We start from the raw sequence: 12,823 nt of genomic DNA, 5'->3' as shown, positions 1-12,823 counted from the left end.
CGTCTCTTCCGCGAATGAGATAAATTATATTATTTGATATTTTACGGTAATGTGTTAATAATTTCACACATAAGTCGCTCCGGAGTATATGTTGCACCCCCGGTCAAACTATGAAAAAAACTGCGACTTATAGTCCTAAAAATACTGTAATGGGATCCCAAGCAGGTCTCTAATATCCCCTAAATCTTCTAAATAAAATCCTAGAAATGAAGATTCAAACTACCATATGCCACAAGATTTATAATTTCCTCTCCTCAAGGGCAGAGAGTCAGGATGGGCGGTCTCCTATTTGGACCTCTAACCCGTAATACTGGGGCCCCCCAGAGCTGTGTTCTGTCTCCATGGCTTTTCTCTCTGTACACAAAAAACCTCACCTGCACCCACAACTTAGTCTCCATGATCAAGTATGCAGATGATGCTACCGTGATTGGACTAATAACCGACAACAATACCGTCACCAAATAGGTCGAACAGTAAACTGGTGCCAAGACAACAAACTAACTTAATACAGCTGAAACTCAGGAACTCATCAACTTCACCCGTAACGGTAACCCCACATTAAAATCCCCCCTGTGCATCGCTTCCGAACCCATCTCTATCAACAGACTCTTTTAAATTCATCCAACTCACTTACAAACCCCGTTTCCATATGAGTTGGGAAAATGTGTTAGATGTAAATACAAACGGAATACAATGATTTGCAAATCCTTTTCAACCCATATTCAATTGAATGCGCTACAAAGACAATATATTTGATGTTCAAAAAGAAGCAGGGGCGTCCATGATAACGTTGCTTGGATGACAACATATGTTGCTCCAAAACCTGTATGGACCTTTCAGCATTAATGGTGCCTTCACAGATGTGTAAGTTACCCATGCCTTGGGCACTAATGCACCCCCATACCATCACACATGCTGGCTTTTCAACTTTGCGCCTATAACAATCCGAATGGTTATTTTCCTCTTTGTTCTGGAGGACACCACGTCCTCTGTTTCCAAATATAATTTGAAATGTGGACTCGTCAGACCACAGAACACCTTTCCACTTTGCATCAGTCCATATTAGGTGAGCTCGGGCCCAGCCAAGCCAGCAGCGTTTCAGGATATTGTTGATTAATGGGTTTGGCTTTGCATAGTAGAGTTTTAACTTTCACATACAGATGTAGCGACCAACTGTAATTACTGACAGTGGTTTTATGAAGTGTTCCTGAACCCATGTGGTGATATCCTTTACACACTGATGTCGGTTTTTGATGCAGTACCGCCTGAGGGATCAAAAGTCCGTAATATCATCGCTTACGTGCAGTGATTTCTCCAGATTCTCTAAATTTTTTGATGATTTTACGGACCGTAGTTGGTAAAATCCCTAAATTCCTTGCAATAGCTCGTTGAAAATTGTTGTTCTAAAACTGTTGGACAATTTGCTTACAAAGTGGTGACCCTCGACCCATCCTTGTTTGTGAATTACTTAGCATTTCATGGAAGCTGCTTTTATACCCAATCATGGCACCCACCTGTTCCCAATTAGCCTGTGGGATGTTCCATATCAGTGTTTGATTCCTCAACTTTATCAGTATTTATTGCCACCTTTCCCAACTTCTTTTTCACAAATTGCGGGCATCAAATTATAAAGTTAATGATTATTTGCAAAAAAAAAAAAAACGTTTATCAGTTTGAACATCAAGTCTTTGTAGCATATTCAACTGAATATGCGTTGAAAATTATTTGCAAATCATTGTATTCTGTTTATATTTACATCTAACACAACTTCCCAACTCATATGGAAAAGAGGTTTGTAATTGGAAACTCTGCTCAGATCACATTTACAAAAAAGCAAGTAAAGAGCTATTTTTCATTCGCTAGCTTAAGTCAGACCCAACCTTCTCTGACAGTTCTTTACTTCAGTCATCCATCATTCTCAGTAACTGTTTGGTTGGGTAACTTGGACTCACACTCCCACAAAAAACTTCAGTGCATCGTTGATAAATCCATCCGCAACCCCTCCCTTCCATAGACACACTGAACCAGCACAGCATTACTCAAAGAGCCCATACGATCATCCCTGACACATCACATCCACTACACCTGCTGTTTACCCTCATGCCCACAGGGAGGCGCTACAGATCACTGCCAGCCAAGTCTACAAGATTCACCAGCAGTTTCATCCCCTCTGCCATAAAAACACTCCTTCAGACTAATGATGCAACATACTACCTGGAATGCCTTTTTGTTGTTGTGTGTTGTACGTTTGTTTGTTTGTAAGTACAGAGTAGACGTGAGCTATAAAAAGCTGTACCGAATGTGAATTCCACCAATTCTTTGCGTGGCCATTTATAAAGATTCAGATTCAGAGAAGTAGGCATGTATTTCCCGCTCCATATGCCTTATCTCAATAATCTCTCCAGGCATCAAATAAACACACACCTCACATCGACTAGTGCCTTCTTCTTCCCCCTACCAAATGCAAACCAAACCTTTGTAATAATAGAATAGAATAGAATACAATAGAAAGTACTTTATTGATCCCTGGGGGAAACTCCTGACCTCAAATAAAAACCTGGTTCTCTCTAAAGCAGCAGTTCTAAAAATGGGGGTACTTGAAGGAATGCCAAGCGGTACGTGAGATTTTTTTTAAATATTCCAAAAAATAGCAACAATTCTAAAATCCTTTATAAATATAATTATTGAATAATACTTCAACAAAATATGAATGTAAATTCATAAACTGTGAAAAGAAATGCACCAATGCAATATTCAGTGTTGACAGCTAGATTTTTTGTGGACATGTTCCATAAATATTGATGTTAAACATTTCTTTTTTTTTGTGAAGAAATGTTTTGAATGAAGTTGATGAATCCAGATGGATCTCTATTACAATCCCCAAAGAGGGCCCTTTAAGTAGATGATTACCTCTATGTGTAGAACTTTTTATTTATAATTGAATCAGTTTTTAGTTATTTTGATATCTTTTTTCCAAATAGTTCAAGAAAAACCACGACAAATGAGCAATATTTTGCACCCTATACAATTTAATAAATCAGAAACTGATGACATAGTGCTGTATTTTACTTCTTTATCTCTTTTTTTCAACCAAAAATGCTTTGCTCTGATTAGGGGGTACTTGAATTTAAAAAAATGTTCACAGGGGGTCCATCACTGAAAAAAGGTTGAGAATCACTGCTCTTAAGTAATAATTGGACATTCTTCCAGCATATCAACAAAAAAAGATAATAACCCTCAAAATGTATACATTTTTTTAAAAGTATATCATTCTGTAATTGTATTACTATTAACATTATCAATAATCATGTTGTTATTGATAAAGTAGATTAAATAAAAACAATCTTGAATAATGTTTTGGGTTTACAAATGTAAATATTCGAGTGATTTAATAAATGCTGTACAAGGAACATTTTTCGTGAAAATGTATAAAATACATATAATACCATGAACATTATTTAGCAGAAATGCATTCGTACAAAGGGTGTCTAAAAAAATTGATTTTCAGATTATCCTCGATTCTTATTTGAAACGATTCTTAATCAATTTTAAAAAATCAATAATTTTTTTTTTAATCTGTCCTGTCCAACCACACATTTTTTTGATGTAGATGCCCATATCTGCTTTACAGAGTTACTTTACAAAATGTTATATTTCTCGTATCGCCATATTTGTATTTCCCTTTATTAAATGTTTGGGAAGCGCTTTATTCAACATAACAGTTTTCCTTTTAGTAATATAAAAATTGATCAGAGGAATGTAGTTAATCATAGGACTGACATCGAATGTTGTTAAAAAAAAATCAAGAGTCGATTCTGTGTCAAAAAATTCAAAGATTCACTGCCCAAATTTGTACCCATTGAACAATCATCTTTAAAAAACAACTGAGTGTATAAATGGCCACGGACTCATTTAATAATAGTGACACATTTTGTACTTTGCAGCGGTATTGCTTGTATTCCGACACGTGACTTCTTCCCGAAAGTGAAAAACAGCGGTGGTCAACAAAGCCAAGATGGCTGTTGTGCAGCAAGCAGGGTGCAAACTATCTGAGTACGCAAAAGGCCTGGATCTTCCTACAAAAAGCAGATACAACCAAAAAAATCTAAATATGCAATGGAATCAATCCCTATGTTTATCAAAAAATATTTGTTGTGTGATATCAAGGATTATCCGTCGGTGGCGTTCCCAGACATGTCCAATCCAATTTAATCCACTTTATTTGTATAAATGTTTCCAAAGTGCTGCACAACAATATTAAAAACAATATTCAAATATTATCCTTAGCTCCACCAATGACTTAATAAAAAATAAAACCAATACAAAAACAATATACAAATAAATGATTACAAACGATTTTAAAGGGTAAAACCAATTAAAACAATGAATAGAAATAGAAAAAAATAAAATAAAATAAAAATTAAAAAAACACGGAGGACCACACAACTCACGAAGAATAAAAGTGGTTCTTAAGACGAGACTTAAAACACTCAACTGTGGGAGCAGTTCCAACATGGAGGGGCAGAGTGCTCCAGAGCATAGGCCATGTCTCCCCAGGTTTTAAGTCTGGTCTTGGGCACCACGAGCTGGAGCTGGCTCTCGGACCTCAGAGCGCGCACAGGAGTGTACATTTGGATGAGGTCCGAGATATAATGAGGTGCCAGTCCATGTAAAGCTTTAAAAACAAACAGCAATGTTCTAAAATCAATTCTAAAATGAACAGGGAGCCGGTGCAAACTCTCAAGAATGTCCAACTATCGTGTGCTCCCGACATCATTCTACACGACAAAACAGATGAACATTTGGAAAAGCATGGAGGTTCACAACTTCTTTGTGTGTGGCTGGGTCAAGGAAATTGTTATAAAGACCATCCTTTATAAAGAGGCATAGTTTTTGATTGGATAAGGTTGCTTTTCATGACTTAACTTCACATCTACGGCCATGTTTGAGGATGCGTGTTATCCTCCGTCTATATCAAAATATAACTTTATACTTCAATGTTGTGTATATGCTAAAAGCTTTATTTATGATTGCTGCCATTGGTAAAAACTTAATTAACTCTTTTAGGTTTCACTCAAATTTGCTTTATTTCATTTAGACTTGCCGAGTTGGTGCTTTACTTAACACCCGTCGCAAAAGTGTGTTTTAAGAAATACAAATGTATTAAAGGCCTACTGAAATGAGATTTTCTTATTTACACGGGGATAGCAGGTCCATTCTATGTGTCATACTTCATCATTTCGCGATATTGCCATGTTTTTGCTGAAAGGATTTAGTACAGAACACAGACGATAAAGTTTGCAACTTTTGGTCGCTAATAAAAAAGCCTTGCCTGTACCGGAAGTAGCAGACGATGTGCGCGTGATGTCACGGGTTGTGGAGCTCCTCACATCTGAACATTGTTTACAATCATGGCCACCAGCAGCGAGAGCGATTCGGACCGAGAAAGCGACAATCTCCCCATTAATTTGAGCGAGGATGAAAGATTCGTGGATGAGGATATTGAGAGTGAAGGACTAAAAAGGAAAAAAAAAAAAAGGCAAGGGCAGTGAGAGCGATTCAGATGTTATTAGACACATTTACTAGGATAATTCTGGAAAATCCCTTATTTGCTTATTGTGTTAATAGTGTTTTAGTGAGATTATATGGTACCTGAAAGTCGGAGGGGTGTGGCCACGGGTGTGGTGACCGCCAGTGTCTCCGGTGGGAAGAGGCAAGAGAGTACACAGCTGCAGGAGGACGCAAACTCCGCTCATGTCGGTACGAGCAGACTTATTACCAGAATTTTCTCACCGAAACTTGCCGGTTGACATGTGGTCGGGAACCATGTTCACTTGACCGCTCTGTTCCATAGTGAAGCTTCACCTTCGGGAATGTAAACAAGGAAACACCGGCTGTGTTTGTGTTGCTAAAGGCAGCTGCAATACACCGCTTCCCACCTACATCTTTCTTCTTTGACTTCTCCATTATTTATTGGAGAAATTGCAAAAGATTCAGCAACACAGATGTCCAGAATACTGTGTAATTATGCGATTAAAGCAGACTACTTATAGCTTGGATCGGGCTGGAAAAAAATGTCCGCTACAATCCGAGACGTCACGCACACGCGTCATCATACCGACGTTTTCAACAGGATACTTGGCGCGAAATTTAAAATTGCAATTTAGTAAACTAAAGCGGCCGTATTGGCATGTGTTGCAATGTTAATATTTCATCATTGATATATAAACTATCAGACTGCATGGTCGCTAGTAGTGGCTTTCAGTAGGGCTTTAAGACAGTACCTAAATGGGAAACACTAAACGTTAAAAGTATATCAAACAAACCTTTAACGAAGTGACCACTGAAAATGTGTGCAGTCTTTGCCTCTGCTCCCTTAGACTGGAGTGCGTGCTTCTTTTCTCATCGCCATTTCGTAAGATTCTTCAGACCACCCGTCTTGATTACCTCTCGAGGAACTCTGAAGAAACGTTCATCCTTTTCCTGATTCGAACGGTTCGTTCAGCCGATAACAACACGTGTATATATTTTCTCTGAGAAAGGCTAATCGTCACCTAGTATCTGTTACAGGGGTAGGGAACCTATGGCTCTAGAGCCAGATGTGGCTCTTTTGATGACTGCATCTGGCTCTCAGATTAATCTTAGCTGACATTGCTTAACACGATAAGTAATGAATAATTCCACTTGCAATCAGTGTCAAAAATAACGTTCAAAATATAAAACATTGTCATGCTTTTTTATGTTCAAGACGTTGCGTTAATGGTAAGAAGTAATTTATTTATTATTGGTTAGTGTGGGGCTTGCCCTCCTGGGGGTTCTTCAGACCACCAAGAGCCTGTTTTAGGGTTACAATATTGTTTTATTTTATTTTTCTCTCAATTGCTTTCCAGCAATTGTCTTTTTCTCTTTCATCCTCACTCGCGCTCTGGCTCCAGCCCCAACCCCAACCCTGTCTCTCCTCTTGGCTGCTGCTTATAACAGAGCGACAGGTGATTAGATAACAAGGCCCAGGTGGGCCATCTACGCACCTGTCGCTGATTTAGAGGCCGGTCCTGGCAACATCCTGCTTTGCTGCAGGCCCGCAGGCCACGCCCCCTCCACAGTTAGCTTCAGAATAATAATGTTATTATAAAGAATAAGAGACCTATTATACTCTGGAAATGTTGGTCTTACTTAAAAATGCACGCGTTTAGTTGTGTTCAGTGTTAAAAATATATATATATATGGCTCTTAGGGAAATACATTTTATAATATTTGGCTTCTTGGCTCTTTCTGCCAAAAGGGTTCCCGATCCCTGATCTATTAGGAACGGACGCTGGCTTGACCGCCGGACGTGAGCCGGATGTGACGTCATATGCAGCCCAGCAATAGAACGGCAGTTGTAAAATAGTAAAGAAAGTATCTGATATTTAGTACCCCTTGTAAAGCAGACAAGGTAAGGCAAGGTAAGGTCAACAAAATATTAGAAACACTTTGAAATATAACTGCAGGTAGAAGCAAGTACAAAGAAGATGTTTGCTAAATTCTAAGGTTGTAGTTAAGGATAGGACATAAATAAGAATATTGTTTGTTTGCTTACAGCTGGAGCTCCTTGGACTGCTCCTTCTTTGCCAGTTGCTTCTCGCGCTCCTTCACAAGAGCCTCCTGCTTGGCCTTCATATCATTCAGTGTCACCAGACCTAATCAAGGTGTTCAGAGTTCACTTAATTGGCGAGGAAACACTCCATACATACCTCCTGAACAATGTACTGTTTACAACATCTAAAATGTAATGTCATTTGTAGCGGCACCAATTTTGGGAGCGTTTCCGCAAGATTTGCTTACCAACAGTACTGGACTTCAACTCTGCCTCCACAGCATCGTAGTGTGCTGAGAACTTCTTATCGATGTTAGACTTGACCATATTGTCCTGCAAGAAAGCAGATATTTAGTACAGTAGGCTCCACATATGGATATTTACTGCATGCAATAATAGTATCCCACAAGAGTACACCCCCACGCCCCCATCTAAGCTATCATTTGATTACAGTATATCTTACATTCCCAAGAGGTTTAGAGGCAGTGGTCGGTATCAAACCAAGGACACATTTTGGAAATGAGGTGGACTTATGTTGCCAGCTATTCAGGCATAACTGCTTTGTTTTACTTTCCAAAGAAAACAACTACCGTATTTCCTTGAATTGCCGCCGGACATGTAATATGCGCCTGCCTTGAATCACTGCCGGGTCAAACTCGCTCCCCAAATTTATTAGCGCATGTTTACTTTTGCCGCCGGGTCAAATTCGTGACGTCACGGGCGACGCTACTCCTATCGTCATTTTCAAAATAGCGGAGGAGGGTTTTTTTTGCTTTTACTATGTGTAAACCAGGGGTCTTGTTCCACAGCCGTACAGATCACACTGATGGTTGTGATATAAAACAACTTTAACACTCTTACCAAGATGCGCCACACTCTGTGAACCCACACCAAACAAGAATGACAAACACATTTCGGGAGAACATTGGCTCTGTAACACATTATAAACGCAACATAACACTTACCCAGAATGCCATGCATCTATGACGCTTGGCTATAATACACACACCGCTAGAACCAAACCCCGCCTCCCCCTCCGTGCGTCGGTTGAGGTGGGCGGGGTTGGGGGCGCGTGTATAATATAGCCAAGAGTCATGGATGCATGGCATTCTGGGTAATTCTTATGTTGCGTTTATAATGTGTTACAGAGCCGATGTTCTCAAGAAATGTGTTTGGTGTGGGTTCACAGAGTGTGGCGCATATTAGTAAGAGTGTTAAAGTTGTTTATATCATAACCATAAGTGTAAAAGGTATGGCTGTTGACTAAGTATGCATTGCAATCTCGTATGAGAAGCAGCGAAATGCATGCGTCCGGCCGACACGCAGATAGCATGGTGTAAAGGTGTGCGCGATGACATGTTGTAGAGCAGTGGTCCCCAACCACCGGGCCGCGGCAGCAGAATAATTTTTTATTAAACTTTTTTTTATCACACTCAATTTTTTACTGCATGCCATTGGTAAGCGCAGGGGTGAGAAGAGGTTTTAAAATTATTAGCGCCTGCTTACTTTTACCGCATGCCTTGAATAAGCGCAGAAATGAGAAGAGGTTTTAAATTAATTAGCGCCCCGACGGCTATTCAAGGAAATACGGTATACTGCAATATGAACTGTGCACAGCCTGAATACTCTTTAGTGTATTTAATTTCACTTGAAATAATATTGTTCCTTGAGAATATATAACAACATACTGGCTTAAACGGGATGTGTTTAAAAGGCGTGTTTGAATTGAATGACATACTTAAATAAATAAAACATAATTAGACTTTTATGGTCAACATGCACAATTTTGGTCTCCTATTAGTAGACAAGATCATGTCAGGAACAATGAGGCTGTTTCTATGCCATAGCTCTGCTGATTGGAGTAAGCGCTGCTCTGGTTTGTCGACAAATTGGAAGTTGCTGGCAGTCTTCAAAGTACCCCAAAACTGCCACAAATGATTGGAGGATGCGGGAAGTACTGTGGATCACATCGGACTGTCTACCCCGCAGTTTTTGAGGACCAGTTATAGACGATTGAGAGTGAAAAGCAAATTTTATTTTCACCCGCATACAAAACATTCTAACTTGGATTGTTTCCCTGGCTTCGAGACTCTCCTGAAGGACAGTGCGGCGAAGACACAACAAACTCCCTTCTCGTCTCTCATGGACACACACCTGTTGTTGTTGACTTTAGACTAGCGACTGCAGAATACATCAAGGCCGCGGAATAGAGACACACTACGGGCTTACACACACACACATTCACAAAAATATACGCCACACATACACCCCCCCCCCCCAACACAACGCCCTCGACGCAAATCCCATAGGGGTGATGAATGGATGGTCAGCGCCTGAGAGCTGCGGCCTACCATAATGACCTCGAACTCCCTTCCCTCTGTTGCTAGATATCTCGAGATGTATGTTGTAATATGTATATGTGCTTTGCTATGGAGTTTTTTTCTCACTCCAGACTGGGCTCCTATGTCTAGATTGTATTTTTTTAATCATCCTTCCCCAGCGTTTACCTTTTTCCCCATCTTTTACGGTGCGCCTTATGGCGACCCATCAGCGTTCCTGTTCTGTAACCCTGTACACTGTTTGTTTGTCTAATCTTGAACAGGTTTGTGCTGAAAACAAAGTTTCGTTGTACTTGTGCAATGACAATAAAGACCTATCCATCCATCTATCTATCTATCTATCTATCTATCTATCTATCTATCTATCTATCTTTCTATCCAACTGTGTTCAAAAAAGGAAAACCATTTTTCGATGATATAGTGCAGGGGTCGGGAACCTTTTTGGCTGAGAGAGCCATGAAAGCCAAATATTTCAAAATGTATTTCCGTGAAAGCCATATCATATTTTTTAACACTGAATACAACTAAATGTGTGCATTTTTAAGTAAGACCAACATTTTAGAGTATAATAAGTCTCTTATTCTTTTTAATAACATTGTTATTCTGAAGCTAATCAATAATAAATAAAATGTCATGTCTGTTGATCATGTTTTTCTTTGGCCATGTGCTGTTTGTCATTTGGACTCTTTAAGATCCAGTTTTTTTCCACTCCATTGTCTGGTTGCCTTGGTTACTCATTTTGTCCACCTGTCTCGGGTGGACAAAATGCTCGCTCACCTGCTTCCCGAGCACTAATCAGAGGCAGTATTTAAGCTCATCTTTGCCAGTCAGTCGCCCTGTGCTGACTTGTTTCATGCCTTGCCATAGTTTTGTGCCTCATGCCATGCCAAGTAAGTTTTGTTTGATTTATGTTCTTAGTCTGTTTATGCGTTAGCTTTTTTCTTTAGCCCAAGTTGTGCCTCCGCTGTGAGAGATTTTTGTTTGTATATTTTTTTAGTTAAAATTAAATCATGTTTTTACCTAAATGCCATGTCCCGAGTAGTCCGTCTGCCTTCCTGGGAGAACGACCCTGCAGCAAACAGTAACCCCCCCCCCCCCCCCATCGTGACATAAAATACTTCTTACCATTAATGCGACTTCTTGAACAGGTGCGGTAGAAAACGGATGGATGGATATAAATGCATGAGAATGTTTTATATTTTGCACGTTATTTTTAGCACTGTGATTACCAGCGAAATTATTCATAATTATCGCGTTAAGCAATGTCAGCTAAGATTTGTCTGAGAGCCAGATGCAGTCATCAAAAGAGCCACATCTGGCTCTAGAGCCATAGGTTCCCTACCCCTGTTATAGTGGATAAACCCATTATAAAAAAAGAGTATTTACATAAACATACCAAACCCTGGACAACAACTGTTAAAAGGTAAAAGTAAATGGTGAATGGGTTATGCTTGTGTAGCACTCTTCTACCTTCAAGGTACCACCGTGCTGCCCAAATACAAAATCAAGCATGTTTATATTCAAATCTCAAAAATATATTTTACAAACACACGTTTATTTATACATATTTCTGATTTATGTGTATGTCACTTTTTTATATTTATACATTCTACTTGTGTATATTTTCAACATGTTCTCCCCGTGACTGCGTGGGTTCCCTCCGGGTACTCCGGCTTCCTCCCACAGCCAAAAAACATGCACCTTAGGACAGGTTAATTGGCAACACTTAATTGGCCCTAGTGTGTGAATGTGAGTGTGAATGTTGTCTGTGTGTTGGCCCTGCGATGAGGAGCGACTTGTCCAGGGTGTACGCCGCCTTCCGCCTGAATGCAGCCGAGATAGGCTCCAGCAACCCCCCGCCACTCCGAACGGGATAAGCGGTAGATAATGGATGGATGGAGTATTTTCAACGGTTTGTAAATGTTGAAATTACAAATAAAGGTTTATTAAAAAAAAAAAAAAAAAACGCGAGATTTAGTAAGATCTCGTTGGAAGTCTCGCGATGATATAAACTACAGCGACGTATTGTCACATAATAATGTTAATTTCATAAACTATTATTTGACAGACTATGGTTGCCTGTTGTTAAGTACGGAAGGCCTCACATTACAGACAACACCTTAATGACGTTTAAAGGTTAGGATGTTACAAACCTCTGCAATCTTCTGTTTGAGTTGTTCCAGTTGCTCTCTCTCCTTTTCTCGTTTTTTCATCAGTTGCATGGCTCTGCCCGCCTCGCTGGCAGCTCCTTTGTATTGAGCCATTTTTGCAGCTTTTTTTTTTCAAGTAAAATGACACCAAAAAGCCAAAAAAGCACGATTAATGACTGTATAAAAGCGGCAGCTAGCGAGAGTTTACTCAACACAACAAGAAAAATGGCGACCGCGCAATGCATGCTGGTTCGAAGGGATGTTGCCTTCAGGTGCTTGGTAAAAGCTCGTAATTGGGACGACGCCACACTTCTCACTTGTAACTCTCATATGCTGTAATATAAATCAACTCTAAACATGAATTATAAAACCGTTTTACATATTTGACTGGTTTTCTTTCATTCTCTTGAACTCTATTTCCATTAAAAAAGTACTATATCATTTAATTATAGAAAAATGAAAAACTCTTCATAATAGATTATTTTTCTGTAAAAATATGTTTTTTTCTTGTCATATTGTTTTATCGATTATTTTTATTTCATAATATGATGGTTTTAATCCTGTATTATTATACTTGTTGTTATATGACATCTTTATTGTCCTAATATTGTTATAATAAGATGGTTTCCTGTGGACGGGACTCTCGCTGCTGTCTTGGATCCGCTTTGAACTGAACTCTGGCGGCTGTGTTGGAGCCACTATGGATTGAACTTTCACAGTATCATGTTAGACCCGCTCCACATCCATTGCTTTCGGTC

The 12,823-nt window shown here is 39.5% G+C and overlaps 1 protein-coding gene across 1 annotated transcript in view; it reads right to left on the bottom strand.

Moving 5' to 3' along the window:
• The window catches only part of fam50a (family with sequence similarity 50 member A), a 32,641-nt gene extending 20,325 nt beyond the window's left edge, over nt 1-12,316 (bottom strand). The window contains exons 1-3 of the mRNA XM_061904895.1: nt 12,069-12,316; nt 7,825-7,909; nt 7,580-7,679 (exon numbers count right to left, since the gene is read on the bottom strand). Of these exons, the coding sequence (XP_061760879.1) occupies nt 7,580-7,679; nt 7,825-7,909; nt 12,069-12,179 (296 nt within the window). The 5' untranslated portion in view covers nt 12,180-12,316. The remainder of the gene's footprint in view (nt 1-7,579; nt 7,680-7,824; nt 7,910-12,068) is intronic.
• Nucleotides 12,317-12,823: the final 507 nt, after the last annotated feature.

Source organism: Nerophis ophidion, linkage group LG06 (genome assembly GCF_033978795.1).
Source record: "Nerophis ophidion isolate RoL-2023_Sa linkage group LG06, RoL_Noph_v1.0, whole genome shotgun sequence".
Lineage (NCBI taxonomy): Eukaryota > Metazoa > Chordata > Actinopteri > Syngnathiformes > Syngnathidae > Nerophis > Nerophis ophidion.
The sequence above is the reverse complement of the archived record's forward strand: the minus strand, read 5'-3'. Positions and strand labels throughout refer to the sequence as shown.